This window comes from Pipra filicauda, unplaced genomic scaffold, assembly GCF_003945595.2.
Source record: "Pipra filicauda isolate LSUMZ 115617 unplaced genomic scaffold, ASM394559v2 scaffold71_size5581439_pilon, whole genome shotgun sequence".
Taxonomy (NCBI): domain Eukaryota; kingdom Metazoa; phylum Chordata; class Aves; order Passeriformes; family Pipridae; genus Pipra; species Pipra filicauda.
In genome coordinates, this window is record NW_024104887.1 from 3839883 (window position 1) to 3858609 (window position 18727).

Below are 18727 nucleotides of genomic sequence, written 5' to 3' on the forward strand. Positions count from 1 at the left end.
CCAGTTATATTCATCCAAACACGAATTCCTGCTCATGCAGATATTGAACGTTGATTCAAATCGTGGGTTCAGGTGTTGAGGACAAGAATCATTGCACCTTTGTTCCCTTCCAGTCTACTGACTCTGAAGATAACCTGGTGCTGGGGAGGAAGGCTTCTCTCTCCGACCTGAGGAGCGTCGGGGACATCAACGCGCTCTCCGTGCGGCAGCTGAAGGAAATCCTCGCCCGCAACTTCGTCACCTACAAAGGCTGCTGTGAAAAGTGGGAGCTGATGGAGAGGGTGACCCGTCTCTACAGAGAGAAAGACCCTCGGCATCTAGGTGAGAAACTTAGCCAATGTGTGCCTGTTTTCCAGGTTTTCCCTTTTTTGTAACAGTTGTAGAAGGAAATAGAACTTAATATTTCTGTTTCATGCAAGTGAGGAGGGAGATTTACACACATCAGAGTGAAAGTAGCTGAACTCTGCTCACCACTACTCGTAGTTATTTGAGGAGAGCCTCCTGGTAGCTTTGGACAGTTGCTGCCCTGTGGCAGCAACATGAGAGCTGTGCACCCTTCACCTCAGATGGTGTGTGGCTGTGGCAGATCCCACGGGGCACTGCCTCACCCGCAGAGCAGCTGCCGTGTGCCTGGGCTGAGCTCTTCCCTCTGGACTCATGGTAACTGGGGAAGTGATCAGGGAAATGCCCTGCCCAGGCAGGAAACCACCACCAGAAAGCAGCTGGGAAATTCAGAGCATGAGCTCAGGACAGGCTGCACAGCTGGGGTTCGACTCTGTCTTATGTCAAGAGCGTTCCTGCTGCACACGCTGGGCCTGCTCAGGGAGAGGTGAGGGGATAGAGGGGCACAGAGAATGTACCTGGCTTGACTTTCAGGTGCCAGTTTGCACTTCATTACTTAAAAACCACAGACTTGTACATTATTTACAAGAGAAACTTATTTTAACACTGATTTCATAGGTTTGTGCTGTCCACACTACTGTTGTTTCCTTTAACACATCTCTTTAAGCATTGTCCTCTATAAATGATACAAGATTTAAGACACCTGCTTTCGGTTTATATTCTTGTATCTTGTGCTTTTGATAGAATTTATCCTTCTCTCTTAATCACAGTTGCCTCTGTGTGTGTCCCAGCAATCCTGGTGCTTGTGTAACACCAAAGAAACTGGCACCAGGGGCTGCTGCAGGTGCAGCACTAGGGAGCCAAACTCTGCACACATTCCAGGGCTGTCTTAAACATGTCTTGAGACATGCCTTTGGAGTGCTGCTTATCTCTGGGAAGCCTTAAGTGTTGTGTAAGCTCAGGATAGGAGAAAGTTTTTTGCCAGCTGTTAAACCTGTCGTGTTTAGAGCCCAGCCTGAGCCTCTCGTGGGGATCAGCAGAAAGCAGTTTTGGTTTAGCAACTCCCTCAGGGCTTTCAGCCCCTGCCTGGTAACGTTTCTGTCCCAGCTGGTTCTCACCAAATCACTTTCTCTTCTTCTGTTGCAGTTTCTGACACGGACGATCAAACTGGTAAGTGATATCCTTAATCCTGGATTTGTGTAGGAGGGAAGAACCCTCCGAGATCAAGTCCAACTGTTTCCCCAGCACTGCCAAGGCCACCACTGACCATGGCCCCAAGTGCCACATCCACGTGGCTTTTAAATCCCCCCAGGGTTATTTCTTCCACCACTGCCCTGAGCAGCCTCTTCCAGTGCTTGACAACCCTTTTGGGACAGAAATTTTTCCCAATATCCAATCTAAACCTCCCCTGGCACAACTTGAGGCCATTTCCTCTTCTCCTGTCGGTTACTTGGGAAGAGAGACCCGTGTTGCTTCACTGGCCTCATTGCTGAGAATCTCAGTGCTGTTTGTTTTCATCACACACAAATTACTGTGGAAAAGCCAAAACTTCTGATGGAGCAGATACAGACACAAGGGGGGTTCTTCTGCAGCCCTTCCACGTGCAGGAGTCCATTAGGGAACCCTTCAGTGGAGCCCACTGGGCTCACACAAACCCAGCACACCTCCCTTTGTGTCACCAACCCGTGGTCTCCTGTCCCCTCAGGTGGTGCTGGGCAGCCCAGCGCCGAGGACAACCTGTGCAGGATCTGCATGGATGCTCCCATTGACTGTGTCCTGCTGGAATGCGGGCACATGGTGACGTGCACCAAGTGCGGGAAGCGGATGAGCGAGTGCCCCATCTGCCGGCAGTACGTCATCAGGGCCGTGCACGTCTTCAGGACATAACCGGGGGCAGGGCTGGCCATGCCCTGAAGCCTCCTCTGCCGGGAGAGGAACGGTCCACATCCTACAGATAGTTACAAACAGACCCCGCTGGAAGGGAGGGAAGGAGGAAGCCTTGGGGAAAACTGTCCTGCTCAAGCCACGCCCGACTCTGCTCTTCCCACCATCGTGCTTTACACCACAGTGCCTGCACTCCCTGGAGCTCAGTGCCAGCAACCATGAACCACCCACATCCCAGGATGACTCGATCCTCTCTGCTGAGGACAGATGGATGCTCAGCTTTCCACCACAAAGATCAGCTCCAGAGGCTTTGTATTTTCCTCTGAATAATAAAAGTGAACTGGGGTCTCAAAAAGTGTCCTTTGTTTTGCTGCTCAGGCTACACCCAGCAACAACTTGGTTTTCAAAGATTAAAATGTCACTGTGCTTGTTAATTTTACTTTTATTTTTAATTTAATGTAAAACCATGTTATGCTTGCAGGACAGGCAGACTGCCTCTGCTTTCCCTAATTCCAGCCTAGTGCAATTGTGGAAAAACGTATCATTTTATGTGAAGGTTGCCTTTGTATTATTGAGAACTGTTGGGAGGGAGGCTCTGTGAGCATCCAGCCTGGCCCTGTGCGGTGGTTTTTGTTTGTGCCACGGGGAGGGAGGTGTCTGGTTTGATTGTTGTTGACTCCTTTGACTCCACAGACTTCCCAGCACAAACTGAACTGCCTTCACTTACTGAAGGAGCTACAAATCCAAGGCTTTGAGTCTTCCCGAGGGTTTAGTGAGGGAACCACTCAGCTGGAGAGCAGTGAGGACTCCAGTGCTACACAATCATTATTTAAGTACAGGTGACTTTTTCTTTTCAGAAGGGAATCATGGAAGAAAGCCATGAGCAATCACCACTGCAGAGCAGCTTCCCCCCCTCCTCCTGGGCTGTTTTACAGTTCTGTTCCCCTCAGGCTGTTTATTAAAAGCCATTTATTTTGTACTTTCTGCTGGTGAGGGTGGGGAGGAGGGCCCCTGGTCTGATCCCTCACAGCTCTCCTGGGCAGCGTGTGCAGGTGGAAGAACTTGCCAGAGATGATTGTAACTGGTGTATTTTCCCCTCAGTGTGTTTGGCTGCAGCACAGCCAGGCTCCAGAATCTTCATGCCTTAAGTTTGCATCACCGTGGGATTGTGCTCTCATTCCAAGGCACCTGTGAATCTGGGAACCTCCTGCTGCAGGGTTTTGCTGTCTGGCTCTGGGGAGAGGTGATCACTCCATGTTCAAACCCAGCCCCTGCCTGGCTGCCAGCAGGGACCAGCACAAATCCCAGTGTCCCCTCTCAGCTCCTGGAGCACTGGAAGGGCAGTTGCAGGAATAGCACCAAAGCTCCTCGTGCAGTAAGTGATAACAGTGTCAACAGCAAACGAAACTGTGTATTTTTACCAGGGACTGTTGCATGAGTAGTAGTTCAGCTGCAGGGAGTGGAGGGTCTGTGCTCTGCCGGAGCCAGGAAAGCACCTGAGGTGAGGAATCTGTGGCTCAGGAGGCAGCAGAACCCCTGCAGTGCTGAGGGGGTCTCAGAACTCCACCAAAAGGCAGCAGCAGCTGCAGTTTACTGAACTAAACACTGAGTTTTACCTCTTTGCCTGGTGAGGTTGTTCTTTAATCTTTAGCTTAAGGTTTAACAGGTTCCAGGACGAGAAGGAACTGGTACAATTCCGTGCATCATGTTAAAAAGAAAGGTAAGCAGTGACTGTGTTTACTCTTGGGGGGGGCACAGGGACCTCCAGGAGGTACAGGAATACACAAAGTGCTGAATTTAGTAAATTCACTGTGAAAATTCATGTTGTCATATTTTTCAATAAACTCAGGGCTGGGGGAATTTAGCAGGAAGATTATTCCCCTATGGACAGATGTGCTTTTCCTTGTAGAGGGTAGGCTTACTTTCTACAGCACATAAATCAAGTTGCAGATCAATGCCTGAAATTTTAGGGATGAGAAGATACACCCAGTGACTCCAGAACTGCTTTCTGAAGGGAGGACTCCTTGTAAAAATGGGTTCTCTACTTATGGATATGTGTGACTTGTTTTTCAAGGAGAATCAAAATCTGGGGGAAACTGATTAATGATGCAAAGGAATATAATGTTCTGAACTAATAAAGTAAATGGAAATATTTATGTGCTCTATGTACACTGTACATTGTTTAAAGACTTTAAAAGTTAATATTCTACTTGAAAGGGCATGTTATTCTCTGTTAAACCCCCTTGGTACTATGATGGTTAAACTTACTAGTTTTGGTACGGAAGTTTGGTTTATAATTTTATAATAAAGTTGAAATGTGATTTAGTTAACCTTGTTTCTGACTCTGTTACAACAGGTGGGGAGAAAGCAGAGATCCTGCAGCTACTGCTGAACCTCAGCCAGAAACTGCTTAAATATTGTTGGTGGAGGGTACAAAGTATAGAGGAGGTTGAAGGAAAAAAGTTACCTGACAACAACTGCATTTGCCATTTGCAAAGCAGTTAAAAGGAATAACTATTTCCAACCCCCCCCCTTCCTTATTTCATTAATATTCAAGCACTTGCAATAGTTTTGAACAGCTTCCCAGGAGGTCTCAGTTATCCTAAAAGATCGAGGTGCTGGAGTTCCTTCCTCAGCTTTTACTTGTTGAAACGTGAATAGCAGGAGCAACATATTCTGGAAAACAAACCCTCCAGGAGGATACTGGGATAATGCCACAGTAGCTGCTCTAAGAGAAGCTTATTTGGTGTCCTGGTTTTAACATGAAACCTACACCAAGGTGTAAATGCTCCTGTTGCAGCCCTGAGTGGAGTGTCAGGGACAGGAGAGAAAAGGCAAAACCAGGAGGAGGACACGTGACCTTTGTGTAAATTGTACCCACACAGCAAAATTATCCTGGTACTGCAGCCAACAGTGTCTCGCAGTGGGTGGTCTGTTTTCCTGTCCAGGCAGAGAATAACCTTTGGAAAATAAGTCCTGAGAGCAAAGGAGAAACTGCTTCAGTTTTATTTCTTTATCTATAAAAATACCCAAACTTTAAAAACCCAAGGAGACCAAACCAGCACCCAGGTGAGTGCAGTGGTCTCCAGTATGGGCAGGAAAATGGGATTCAGCAGTGACATTTCATCAGAGAGTTGTTTTAATTTATTCCATAGGGTTGCTGTGGATCTTTGTGAGCACCTCTGCTGGCATTTTATGTCTGTCCACAACTGCACCTTTCCTTCCACCTACCTAGTTCCGGGCTGCTCCTGTGCCAGGACTGTCCCTGCCCCGCTAGCACGGCGCCACCAGCCTCCTCTTCCGGATGCATTCCCAGATCCACCTGGGAGACACACGCTGAGCACCAGGGTTGTCCTCAATGTCCCCGATGACGTGGGTGGCCGAGGCCGTGTCACGCTCTGGCACCAGGTCCCCGTCGTAGGCGATGAAGTAGCGCCGCAGTTTGTCGAAGTCCCGCACGGAGGGCGGCAGGTACAGCCTCACTCCCGTGAAAATGTCCAGCAGTGGGTGCTGAGGGAGAGAAGGGGGGATGGATTTCCAGATGGAAGGCAAAAGTGAACAGACAACTCCACTGCCTCAGCCTCCTCCCACCCCACAGTGGTTGCTGTCCACCCGACTGTACCTTTTTTCCGTTGTCCTCCATCTCCGATGCTTTTCTCTTCTCCCCTCGTTTCTCCTCGGATTTCTGAGGGGATGCAAGGATTGCTTTGCTCTCTAAAAACAAACAAACTTGTCTCATTTCTGTGCTCTGTCCAGATACTGGTTGTGTATTAACATGGGGGGAGAGAGTGAAGAGAGTAAAAGGAAAAAGTTGCCTTCCCTCTTTCTGGGAAATCCATGGATTAGAATGTAACGAGCAAGACACATTTTTCTAGAGGGGAACCTCCTGGCCTCCTTTCCAGGATGCTGCTGCCACTTGCCCTGCGTGCTGTCACCACACTGTCCTTTCTGAAACTGCTCAGCAATTTGCTTCACGTTGTTCCCCAGTGACAAACACAAACTCAATTTACCTGGAAATCACCTCCATGCAGGTGTCTCATTATATGCATGAATTCCATCCAAATAAAATTAAACACTGGTTCATGGCCAAAAACATCTAACCAAAGGGCATGTGACGTGCAGGAACAGGAGCAGGGAACACCAACCTAAAAACGGCATCATCAGTGCTGCTTCCATCCACCTTTTCCCAATCCCAGCACACCTCAGAGCTGTGGCTACTCAATCCATGCTGGGAATAGCACAGGCCAAACTAAGGGTCTAAACAGCTTTGCCCATTCTCCCTGACATGCACGTGGAAGGTGCTGTGGGATCTTCAAGCCTCTGACAGAAGGCAAAGATCCTGACCCAGCCTGCCCCAAACCCGGAGCACACCCCCCAGGCCTCCTCTCCTGGGAAGCACCATCTTACCTTCTGGCTTCTGGGCTTTCGCAGGTGACTTGTTTGGGGGGGTTTTAATACTGCTGTGAGGTGTGGAAGACCTGGAATTCCCCTCATTCTCTCCACTGCTGCCTGCTGTGGACTCATCCTCCTCCCCGGCACCAACGCTGAAATCAGCCTTCTCCTTGGAGAGCTGGTACAGCTCCTGCCCCCCAGAAACAGAGTGTGAGTGTCTGACACCAGACAGGAGCTGTAACTGCAATTAAAGGGGCTCCTCTTGTTTGTTCCCCCCTGAGTGTTTGTTCGGGTGATTTTTCTCCTGCACCTCTTTGTAGCCATTTTCCTGTCAGCTCTGTCCAAGCTCTCTGCATTCCACCCCTCTGCTTGGCATTAAGGGAAACCACACAGGGAGGAATCAAAAGCCACATCCCCATGCTCTGCTGCAGAGCAAGACACACTAATTCATCAGAGCCTGAGGGATGAACAGTGCCTGCTGCTCTCCCTGGAACAGCCCATCTGCAGAGGGCACTGTGCCTCTCTCTCCTCTACCTGCACAGGCTGCAGGACAGCAGGGGGGCTGGATCACTCCTGGTTTCCACAACAAGCACTGGCAGCTGCTGCCAGCACCCCACAGGCTGTGTGAGGACAGCCCAGACTGCAGGAAGTACCTGAGCTCAGAGCTCATCCCCAGCTCACTGTGGGACTGGCACCAGGACAGTTCCATCAGCAGAGGAGGAGGAGTGGGTGGGTGCAGCCCAGGGATCCTGGCTGGCTCCACTTGCCCCAGGACTGGGCCAGGTTATCCACATCCTATTCCCAAATGATCTCCCAATTGGGAAAGTGAATGACCCTAAAAAGAATGAATGCCATCTCCTTGAGGAAGGCAATTCCTCACCACGGGGTGTTACAGGAGCTCATACAACCAGCTGCCAGCACAGGCTTTCCTGACAGGGCACAACACAACAGCTCAGGAGACAGAGGGACATTCACATCCCAGCGAGCGGCCTGAGGAAAGGGAAGGTGCCATCCCGAGTCCCAGGCGGGAGGTGCCTTCACCTCACCCCCTGCTACCCAAAGCTGCATTTTAGCCATGCATTGCTGTCCCAGCTCCCAGCCCAGCAGGTGCAGGAGTGCTGTGTCAGCTCACCTTGAGCTGCTGCAGGTTGGTGGCCGTTTGCCAGTCCTTGTCGTCCCGGATGCGGGTGCAGCGCGGGAAGCGGATGGAGATCCCGTCGGCAGTGTGGGCCTCGGCCTTGGAGAACTCAGCCCCCGTGATCTCCCACACTGGGGCTTTCTGAACACACCAGGGAGGAAGTCACGTCACATTCCTGTGTTCTCTCATGAAACAACTGATCAATAACTCCCCTCCCTGTTCCAGATAGACAAACTGACCACCTTCAGGACTGTAATTAGAAAAACCTACTTTTTCCACTAAGTCAAAGATCCTTCACTAACATATCATGCCAATTTCTAAATAACACCTTTTCTTTCAAGCATAAAGCAGACTGACCCATTTCCTAAAACAACAGCAACTTTTGGGTTACAGCTGCGCTTCAGCTGTTCAAGTCAGACTTTTAATGTCTCACATTTAAAGTAAGTTCACTTCTGGAAAGCATTTAATGCACAAGAATGTTTCCCAAAAGTGCTGCAGGTGTGATTTCCTCATGAAGCTTTTAGCCTCAAAAGCACCTGCAAGACTGAGAAATAAAAAGTTGTGCTTTATTTCCCATTCCAAGTATGAAGACTAATTTTTAAAAGAGACAACTTGCACACTTAAAGGACATGAAACAGATTGTTATGTCAGGGCTGGGAAATGGAGTTAAATGACTATGACAACACTTACCTTTGGATCTGGGACAATGAAGTCTGGGTAGTAGATTTTGTTTATTTTTAGCCACCGTGGAATTTTACTCGGATCCTGTTAATTAAAGCACAAACCCAAAATAATAGCACTTATATATGAACCTACTACTACAAAAGTTGCTGAAACATAACCTAGAAGTAAATCAGCAGATAGGTATTAGATTGCCTTTGCATGGATGAAACTTGCTTTAGCCTGATCTGCAGCAGTCTCTCTCATCTAGAAAATCCCAAATATTACCTGGAATATTACAGCTCTCAACTCCTGTCATTTGTATGTGAAACAATAACACTGTTGCTCCAATTGTGATTCATGTAAAACTACCCATTTTTTTAAGATTCTATAGGCCTGATGCAAATGGCCTTCAGGATGTCAAGTAAATATTAAAATTCTCTGTTTATCTGTCGAGTCTTGAAAAGTGAGATTCCTCACATAAATAAGCCAGTCAGAAATGTCTGAACTCCAACACATCAGGTTATGGAGCAGTAAGTCTGATTTGAGCTCTTCTCTCCTGCAGCCCCATCTAGTGACTGTCTCTGCCAATTGCAATATGCCCAAAAAAATTGGTACCCTTCCCAATAAAACTCTGTCCAGGCAGGAAACAGATGGTGCCTGGCTTCCCACTCAGTGTCTGAGTACAAATCCCAGGCAGTGCCTCATCAGGAGTTGGCTGTACTGACACCTCACTTGTGTCAGAGCGGTTTATCTGCTTTAACTCTTACTCCTTCCTGGCAGGATGCTTAAACCAGCATTTAACCAGCACCTCGACATCAGCTCAGCCCTTTGCTGAGCATCCCTTTGCTCCCCTCCACCCCAGAGCCCCTCTCACCTTGCTGATCTTCACCATGTCCAGCTCCGTCTGCAGACGTGCCAAGGTGGCATCGTCATGGCCACCGGAGCACTTGGTCACAGTGCACCACTTCTCACTCTTGGGATCGTAGCAGCCCATGAGGAAGATGGACATCATCCCACCTGCACGGGGAAGAGTAGGGTGGGTCACATCTACAGGAGGAGCCACAGCTTTTCAAAATGCAAAGTAACAAGCCAAACTCCTTTTCCATCTTTGGGAGTCAAAGGGAGCTGGGCTTGTGATGGCCCCAGGGCATCGGCTCCCACGTACAGAGCCCCTGCAAGAGCCCAGCCCAACCCCTCCAGCCCTGCTGTGCCAACTACCCCACAGTAAACTCAGCCCAGCACCTCATGGGCTGCAGCACACAATCACTGTTACGGCCAATCTCCTTCTGGTAGGAACAGGAAAAAGCCTGGGAGTTTCCTGAACTGACAGATCTCCAGTGAAAGCCAACTCTAGACTTGCCTTTACTGCCTTGTCCATAGAAAGCTCCCAGCACCACCAGGTCAGCTGTGTCAGCCATGGCCCCCTCATTGAGATAGTCCTTCTTCACCTTCAGCCAGTGTCGTTTGCCTGGTTCATAATTTCCCTGTGCAAAGCAAGGCAAGAACCCCCCTCAGAGAGCTCCCCTGGTGGGCAGCAGCTCCTCGAACAGCCCTTGCCTTTATCCAGCCCAGCAGTGCTCAATATGTGAGGAACAACCTGGACTGGATGTCAGCACCCACAAAACCCAGAGATGTTCCAAGAAGGCTCAGCCTTGTGTGTTTCACCCACAGATTCTGTTGTTATTCCCCAATTCCCAGCATACACCAGTGAAGAGTAAATGTGAACTTGCCTTTATATCTTTCAACACCAGTCCTTCCAGCCCCTCACGGATCACTCGGGTGATCATATCGGCCAGATCTGAAGCTTTCTGAAAAGGAGAGGAATCATGGTGAGCTCAGGACTGCCAAAGGGGCTCCAGGCTTTCTGTTTACAGCAGTGGTGCACTAAACTCAAAGCAACTGCAGAGAGAGGAACAGGTAACTTCATAACAGTTTTCCAAGGAGGATCCTGCTGCACAGCCAGTGACTTCTCCAAGAGCAGGGTTGGCTTGTTAAAAGTACCCCTCAGAGATGAGGCTGCCCCACTGTGACCCAAGTATGTCCCATATGTACACGATCAGATTTTCTCAGGCAGCAGCACCTGCTTCCTTTTCTATCCACCTGCCTTGGGACCTCTGAACCTTCTTCCTCCCCAAATGCTTTCTCTGCCCAGAACATCCAAACGCTCTCCACCAAACCCGAGGTGCTACCTAAATCAGTAGCTCAACAAGTCTTGCCCACAGAGCAGAAGCGGAACCATTCCGACAGGGTGAATTTGCAGACACAATCCTAACCAAGGCTGTGTGGCAGAGGAGCAGTGCAGTGCCCAGAGTGCAGCCCTGGGCAGTGAACACTGAGCTCACCGTGACGTGCTTCATCTCCGAGAACAGGATCCGGTTGGGGATTTCCACCATGTTGTCGTGGAGGAACTTGCGACGTTCACACAGAGGCCTAAACCAGGGAATGGATAATTAAGGATAAGCAGCAACTTTAATGTGAAGTACCAGTCACGTGAACATTGGAAAAAAAAAAGCTATTTAAGTAATTAAATGATTTATCCTACAGAGTTCCAGAGAGGACAACTAATTCTTACTTTCGTCCAGGAAGTTATAAAATAGAAACTCTGTGTTTAATGGTGTGTTTAATTTCAAAGGACATAAGATGAGCTGGTGCTGGGCCACACCCAATTTATCTGAAATGCAGCTGACTCCAACATTCTGGAAGTGCAGAGCAAGATGGAGCTCCACAGTGAAACTCTCTGGCACAGCAAGGGCCCTCCCACGCAGGAGCGATTTTACAGGCTGAGTGGCCAGTGTGACAGCCAAAGTGAACTGGTGGTTTCATGCTGGGAAACCAGTCAGGCCACTCTCACACCTGCCAGAGACACACCTGTCCATCAGGCTGATGTTGTTGAAGTAGATGCAGTCAAACACAAACAGGCAAACGTTGGCATCTTGGAAAGCAGCTTTCTGGAAGACAAGATCCGTTGAAAGAAATCCGCAGTCACAGCAAAGCAGCAACACAGAGTTTCAGAAAAGTAACAGAAACAAAAGGATGCATTTTTAGCTCCATAACATTTTAGTCAGGATAAGCTTAGGCCTCTTCTAATAGGCAGAAGCATTCTGAGAATTAAGATTTAGACTGAATGTGTCAAAGCACAAACTAAGAAGATAAAACATGTTAATTTTCTGGTGACAGGGAAATAATACCACAAATATTAATGACCTGGGGCAATGCAACATCTGTCACTGCTGCTGCAACAAACCCCAGCAAATTTCTAGAGACATCAGATTAATGGCTACTTCTAACCTAAGCCCCTAGAGCTTAATTTTCACTTTACTGTCCTCTTTCTCACCCCCATTTAGTCCAGACACAAGCTCTACATAGCATTCATACTCTGCATCATTGTGGTCTCCCACTCTGCTTATCCTGGCTTGAGTAACCACAGAATTGCAAGATTTTCCAATGATTTTTTAAATATTTATCTTGAGCTGAAGTTTTCTTACTGTCCTGCCAGTGATCATGTTAATATAAAATCAATTGTATTAGGGCAGTAGCTTTTCATTAGTAGTGATCTTATTTATTCTCCAGATGCTCCAGCAAGCACCAGAGCTCTGAAAGTACCCTGTGATAACCTGCTGGTGCATTTAAGTCAGCAGAATAACAGCCTCCAACCACAACAAGGGGGGTTTTATTTAATTTCTTTTACCTTGTGCACGCCAAGAGTTCCAAAAGGAAGTGGCTTGCCAGTTTTGTTATCAATCAGAAGAACTTCTGAATCCAGGATCATACTTTGCCCACCAGGGAAAGCCTGGGGGATGAAGTCCTTAAAATGGGCTACCTTGGGAAAAAAAAAATAAAGAAAAGAAAAATAAGTCTATTGGCTGAAGAGAGGGACTCACTCCAATGAAGGTGTTTTCTCCTGAAGTATCTGAGGCACATGTGGGCATATCTGCACTAGGTTTACTATGGTACACACAGCACAGCCTACAAATAAAAAGATGAGGCTTGAATAAATAGAATCAAGTCACCCAACTGGCATCAAGGCTCCCAAAATGCAATTCATAAAGAGGATTCTATGGCAGATAGCTTAACTTGAGTTTCAAGCCCTTAATGTGCACCAGAACTAAGTGATTACAATTCTACCAAGTGTTGCTTTCCCAGATTCCAAATACCTACATAAATCAGAAATAAGTTTACAAGAGAAGGAATCCTCCTTTGCCATAGAAAGAAGTCATTGTGGAATCCAGTGGAGGAGCTGGCACAGCCAGGGCACAGGTGCTTACTTTGTGTGGGAGGACAGGTTTGAGGCTCCTGCTGAAGTAGCTGAAGTGATCCCCATTTTTGTGGACCTGCACCCTCTCCCCATCGTATTTGATCTCGGCGTACATGCCATTGGGGCACTTCTTCATGGCATACTCGATGGACTTGCAGGCTTCAGCCTTCAGGGGGAGAGAGAAGACACAGTCTCAGGTGATACACTGGAAAATAAAGACACTTTTCCCCAAGTTCATGAAGGAACTACCGATTTCCTTGTAAATGTTTTTGTCCAGGGTCTCTGATAGCTAGTCCAAGTTTTCCTTTTCTTAATTACTTATTTACTTAGAATTGTCTGCATATGCCCAGATAATTACAGCTTTTCAGTGCTTATCTCCTCCAAAAGCTTAAAGGTGTAAGCACTGTGCTTTTTGCAGGAGTGCACTCAGCCCAGAAGTAAATATTTGACTCTAATTCGTTCAAACAAAAAGCCAGACTTATTTGAATCTCTAATCCAGTGGAAAGCTAACAGTATTTCTGGAGAAAGGATCAACTTCTGGAAGGGCAGCAAACAAAACATAAAAGTCACTTTTAAAAGCAAGTCACGATTTTAGCCTGGCAGTGGCACTGAAGGTGCAAGGGCTGAGTACAGTGAATATTGGCCTTTCGGAGACGCTCTGTGAAATGGCATTAAACAAAAACCAGCACTGTGAGCTCACATTGCCCACAGCCTCCTCTCTGGCTGCTGATCCCTCCAGGGGAGGGTCTCTGCCAGCACTCCAGAGCTCCATCTCTCGCTGGGCTGGGGGGAGCCAACGTACCAGCATGGGCTGCACGGGGGTCATGAGCGAGGCCTGCACGCTCAGCGTTCGCTTCAGCCCCGGCGCCTTCTCGGCCTCCTGCTGGTTGTGCAGCACCCGCTCCACCACGTCCTGCAGGTTCCGCGAGGCCTTGAACGCCTCGTAGGCGTTGGGATCCAGCGCGTCCAGCCTGGGACAGAGCGGGGAGAGGAAGGGAACGCGGGTCAGCATCGGCTCTGCTGCTCCCTGCTGGCCAAACGAGCATCTCTGGTTTTATCTCACAGTGAACGTCAGACTTACACGTGCTTTGCTCCAGCGTTCATCTTCAAGTCATGCTTAATCAGCCGGATGATGCATTTCAGGTCGTTGCCTGTACACCTGAAGAACAAAAGAGAGGATTCAGCAATGGTGGACGTTTAACTGAACCACTTTCCAGCTGAAAAGAAGAAACTGAGCCAGGGCTCTTTAAAAGAAAAGGTCCTCCCCTTACAGAGGGTTTAAACTCAAGTGAGGACACACATTACAAACGACACCCCAGAGACACAAGAGAACATCCAAAAGGCTTTTTAGCATCTTTATGTTGGAATGCCAATATTAATTCTGCCTCGGCGTTGACGTACCATCCCAAATGTATTTAATTAATGCATCGAGTCTAAGGGATAGTAACACACTCAGCCTCAGATCAAGAATCTTTAACACGTCTTAACTGCACTTCCCAACATACCTAAAAAAAAAGCAACTTAATTAACAGCTAAACCCCATTAAGGTAGTTCTGCAAGTCACTTGTTTGGTACTGACAGGCAAGGATGAAGTTCTCTGGCACGAACAGGAGCCACACACATTCTCTACTGCTGGTCAGCTGTCAGGGTGTCTTAATCACACCACTAACAGCAGCTTGTGGATGTTAATTAAGTTCAGTTTCTGTGGCTCATGATTAACCTCTCAGCTATTCCAGCTTGTGATCCCTAGGTAACCACTCCTAGTGGCAGGAAAAAACCTCCAGAGGCCGATTGCTTCCCTTACCTGCGACTGATCTGGTGCAGCACACTTTGCTGGTCGTCCTCCTTAGTGAGCTTTGAGAGCTGGATCAGGAATTCATCGACCTCCTGGATGGTCAGGAGGCTTTTGGCTGCTGGAGGACACGTCTTGCTCTGTTCGAAGAAGATGCGGACGGTCTCGGAAACATCTCCCTGTCTCCAAAACAAAACGAGGGTGTGGATCAGAGTGGGGATGCCACTGGGGATTCAGCATGATTCCAGTAATCAGGATAAAGGACAGGAATGATGGTGGGATTGCATGAAGCATTTGGAATCAAACATTCAAAGAAGCTGTCACGACACGGAACAAAGCTGCTCAGCTGTTTCGCTTGCTAAAACCAGCAAATTAAAATACCAACATCATCTCATGGCTCTGTTTTTCACTGCAGCATCACAGACCCCTTATTGCCTCAGGGTGAATCCACCTGTAAATCCAAGGATCTGAAACAGGCTAGTGATGTCACCAGAAGGTGACTGTATGTACCAGAAGGCAGTATGTACCAAGGCAATAAACAGAGATGAAAGAATTACCTTCGTCACCTAATTCACCCATTTTCTCCATCTGGCACTGAATCAGAGCAAGCACAGTCAGTCACCAACTCCTGTGCCCAAGGATCCAGTGCACACCTGAGCACTTGCAACTGTACCAGTGCAGCTCAACTGTATCCACCAACTGCACCTCAGGGTGACACATCTGTTAACTGAATCCCAGTTTTTGATACGTGGTGTTACAAAAAGAGTAATATGAATCCCTTACAGGAACGTGCCAGACAAAGCAGTTTAGACAAACAGATGCAGCCCAACTTGCCTAGATATTTTAGTCTTGCTTTCTAAAGTTGGATTTAATACAGGTGAATTTGTATCTTTCTTTCTACTCAAAAATTATTTTCTAAAGGTTCCAGATGGCAGGAAATGCTGTGAAAACTGCTAAAGCCAAGAAAAAACAAAATAAACCACCAGCTCCCATTCTTAACAGTCAAGCTAACACTTTCAAATAGGAGTAAAAAACCCAAAGCATTACAGAATTTCCATAACCAAAGACTGAAGAGCAGAAATGCAGAGAACTGCTGTCTGTACTCACCTGTTCCAGGTCCCGGACCATTTCGTCTTGGTTGCAGTTAAAAATCCTACTAAACAGCTTCACAATCTGCTTATCATTCAAGTTGTAAACTATTTTAATGACACCTGGTAACAGCAGCTTAATGGTCAAATATACATCACCATGAAAACCATCTGGGGAAAATAAAAAGCACAGACCATTAGAAGTGTGATAATTTATTTACACATGCAGGCTCTGGTTGGCTGTGCCCATTTGCATGACCCTGGGGATGAAACCCACAGCTGGGCCTTCCTCTTTGCACCATTCTGCTCTGCTTCACGTGAAAGGAGATTTTTTAGGGGAAGCACCCACGATTTTTCTCCAAATGTGATCTCAGCACTGCATTTGGCACCTGAGAACGTTCCCTACAACAGCAGAGCGAGACATTCTTGTCTGAATTTGTCATTTAAACAGTTTGCAAACATTATCTCCACAGCTCAGAAAGCACCACAGCACACAGCTGGGACTGCACAGCGACCCGATTTTATTTCACCTTTCCTTTTTGAAATAAAACTTTTGAGGTTGACTGACAGGGCTTTCACACACTGAGAATTCCAAGCAGGAACCATACCTCCTCCAGATCCCTTCCTCAGGAAGTCCTGGATGATCTGTGTTTTCACATTGTAGCTGGGCTTTTCAGCCACCATGGCACAGAGCTTCCGGAACTCCCGCAGCAAACAGTCCTTGTGCTTGGGATCACACTTGGCTGCAGACAGGCTGGACTTGGGGGAAGAGTTTGCAGGGACAGCTTCTGAATTCTTTGGCTTGGCTGCATCAAACACAGAACAAGCTGCTTTTTTAACAAGTGCAATACAGTGCAAATTTTGAAGATACCTCTGCTTGGCAAGCTGAGAACAATCCCAGCATGCTGGAAAAGCTTCAGAACTGACTAATGGCGTGTGCTATCCCAAAATTTGTGACTTTACATTTTATTAGAATAAAAATAATAATAATAAAAAAATTAATTACTTTTATTTTTTTACATTAAACAGAAATTTTCTGGGCCTTAATTCTACCAGACAAGTATGATTAAACCATGGTGAAAAGGAGTTCCAGCTGGCAGACGCCTCAGTTTTACCTCTACTTTATAAGCCTTTGCTCTTCATGGCAAGATGTTTTCATAAAATCATTTCTAAAATGGGGGGAAAATGTCCCCATCCCATTTTCTCTCTCTAAAAAATCTATAGATAAAAAACTACTGATCTGAGCCAAGTTACAACTGTTATTAGAAGAAACTGATTTTCCAGAATCAGTTTAAGTCTTACCTGTGAAGCCAGAGAACTTCTTTGGTGATGGATTGACAAGATCTTTTGTAGTCAGCTGTCCCGTGGCAGTGAGTTTAGCCTGGACTATCACCTTTTTCTTCGGGGTACTTCCAGCCTTGGAATTGGCTTCTGCAAACCAGCAAGGTTCAAACAGGCAGTCAGAAATAATCTCACACATCCCTCAACATATTACCTATGATATACTGATAACAAAGTCTTAGAAGAACTGGGAATTGGAGAAGAAAAAAAAATAAATGGACATTTTTCACATAACAAAAGTTAAAAAAAGAATATGTAATTTACTAAAGATCATGGAAAAAGCTGAAAGTGGAAAATAACTGATGCTTTCTCCTGGGATTTATCTGCCCATGAATTAAACCACTTAGAACTTCTGCACAATCAGTTGTGACAAATGAATCAAGAGGTGCCTCCGTAGAAGTGACTATTTCTTCCCTTTCCTACAGGGCTGAGACAGAGGTTGGAGCAGCACTACCCATCCAAGTACATCCCTGAGGATTTCATGGTAAAGGCACAGCTGGGTGGCATAACTTGGAAGTAGATAGAAAAGTGACCCAGATGCTGCCTTGTGTCTCACCTGAGATGTGCTTGTTGATTAATTCTTTATCCTCATCCTGCAGCTCCTCCCATCCCTCCAACTCTGTGATGTCTTCGATTTTCTTGGTGGTGGCCCGGGCCTTGTCCAGCTTCTCAAACATGCACTTGACATGGTACCACTCCTTCATGTCCCCGCCAGACTCCGTGAAAGGGTTGGGGACAATCTTCCCGATGCGGCACACCCCCTTCACGATCTTCTCCTTGCACTTCTTGCAGCCGGCCGTGCCGCGCTTGGCATAGTCCACGCAGTACCTCTGCTCGGCCATGTCCTCCGCAGCCGTGCAGGCTGGACGCGGCCAAGGGCTCAGAAACAGGGAGAAGGGGAAAGCCCCGGCCCCGCCGCCCTGCAGGGACACGGGCTGTGACAGCAGCTGGCACCAGTGCCCGGCGCCGAGTCCCACGCAGCAGGAGAAGGCTCTGGGCAAGCAGACCCGTGCAAGGGGGGAGAACAGCCCTGCGCCCCTGCTGAGGGCCCGGGCGGCGTGTGACAGAGCCCTGCAGCCCGTGGGCATCCAGTCCGTGCAGGGAGTGCTGCGGGAGAGCGGAGACACTGACTGAGCACCCCCTGCCTTGTGCCCGCCGGGAGCCCCTCAGCCCCCCAACCCTCCCCCCTCCCCGCCCGGGACCCGCCGCACAGCGGCCTCACAGCCCCGCCGAGCCCTCCTCACACCCCGAACCCCCACAGCCCACACCGCGACCCCCACAGCCCACACCGCGACCCCCAGAGCCCCCCCTCAGCCCCTTCTCCCCTCACACGCCCGCCCCGCCCCCGCCGCTTTCCCGCGCTGCCCAACCGCGGCCTCCCGCCGCCGCACGCCCCAGGCCGCCCTCCCGTCCATCTCCGCTCACCGAGCTCCTCACGGCGCCGCCATCCCGCCCTCCCCGTTCCGTCCGGTGACCCCCGGGACCCCCTCCGACCTCCCCCAGCCCCAGCCCAGCGCCTCAGCGCGGGGCGGCCGCCGGGACACGAAGCGCCCGCCCGGCTTCCGTAGAGGAACGGGCGCGCGCGCGCCGCGCCGGGCCCCGCCCCTTCCGCACCCAACGTGCGCGCGGGGCCTCACGGGGGGCCACGCCCCCCGCCACGCTCCGGGCACGCGGCGCGAGCGCGTTCCTGCCGCGCGCGGGGCTGAGGCGGCGCCGGGAGAGTCCCCACCCTGAGGGGATACAGAGTCCGTGCCCTGAGGGGAGGGAGGAAGAGTCTGTGCCTTGCGGGGATACAGAGTCCGAGACCTGAGGGGATGAAGGGTCCGTGCCCG

General features: G+C 48.8%; 2 protein-coding genes across 4 annotated transcripts in view; one reads left to right on the forward strand and one right to left on the reverse strand.

Moving 5' to 3' along the window:
• RFFL (ring finger and FYVE like domain containing E3 ubiquitin protein ligase) overlaps window positions 1-4556 on the forward strand; it is a 29024-nt gene extending 24468 nt beyond the window's left edge. For 2 of the 3 annotated variants that reach the window (XM_027726008.2, XM_039389345.1), the window contains 3 exons: window positions 114-321; window positions 1489-1512; window positions 2048-4556. In XM_027726008.2, the coding sequence (XP_027581809.1) occupies window positions 114-321; window positions 1489-1512; window positions 2048-2229 (414 nt within the window). In that variant the 3' untranslated portion in view covers window positions 2230-4556. The remainder of the gene's footprint in view (window positions 1-113; window positions 322-1488; window positions 1513-2047) is intronic. The other variant, XM_027726009.2, reaches the window with a different exon arrangement.
• A 647-nt stretch (window positions 4557-5203) lies between these two features.
• Window positions 5204-18378, reverse strand: LIG3 (DNA ligase 3). Its single transcript, XM_027726004.2, has 20 exons — window positions 18321-18378; window positions 17452-18002; window positions 16857-16985; window positions 16163-16360; window positions 15574-15725; window positions 14479-14645; window positions 13756-13833; window positions 13477-13645; window positions 12685-12840; window positions 12108-12239; window positions 11288-11367; window positions 10762-10849; window positions 10150-10227; window positions 9780-9903; window positions 9294-9436; window positions 8447-8521; window positions 7751-7897; window positions 6634-6808; window positions 5849-5940; window positions 5204-5736 (listed from the first exon to the last, which is right to left on the reverse strand). The coding sequence occupies exons 2-20, from the start codon at window positions 17981-17983 to the stop codon at window positions 5500-5502; spliced, it is 2952 nt and encodes a 983-aa protein (XP_027581805.2). The 5' UTR covers window positions 17984-18002; window positions 18321-18378; the 3' UTR covers window positions 5204-5499.
• Between the last annotated feature and the right edge of the window lie 349 nt (window positions 18379-18727).

What these genes read in the sequence shown, in the direction of transcription:
- LIG3 (XM_027726004.2), bottom strand. Translation starts at nt 17,983, where the DNA reads ATGCCCACGGGCTGCAGGGCTCTGTCACACGCCGCCCGGGCCCTCAGC. An exon ending in CTGCACCAGATCAGTCGCAG is followed by an intron (nt 13,834 to 14,478) that starts GTAAGGGAAGCA and finishes TTTGTTCTTCAG; the next exon opens with GTGTACAGGCAACGACCTGA. An exon ending in CGGAGATGAAGCACGTCACG is followed by an intron (nt 10,228 to 10,761) that starts GTGAGCTCAGTG and finishes TCTCCTTTTCAG; the next exon opens with AAAGCTTCAGATCTGGCCGA.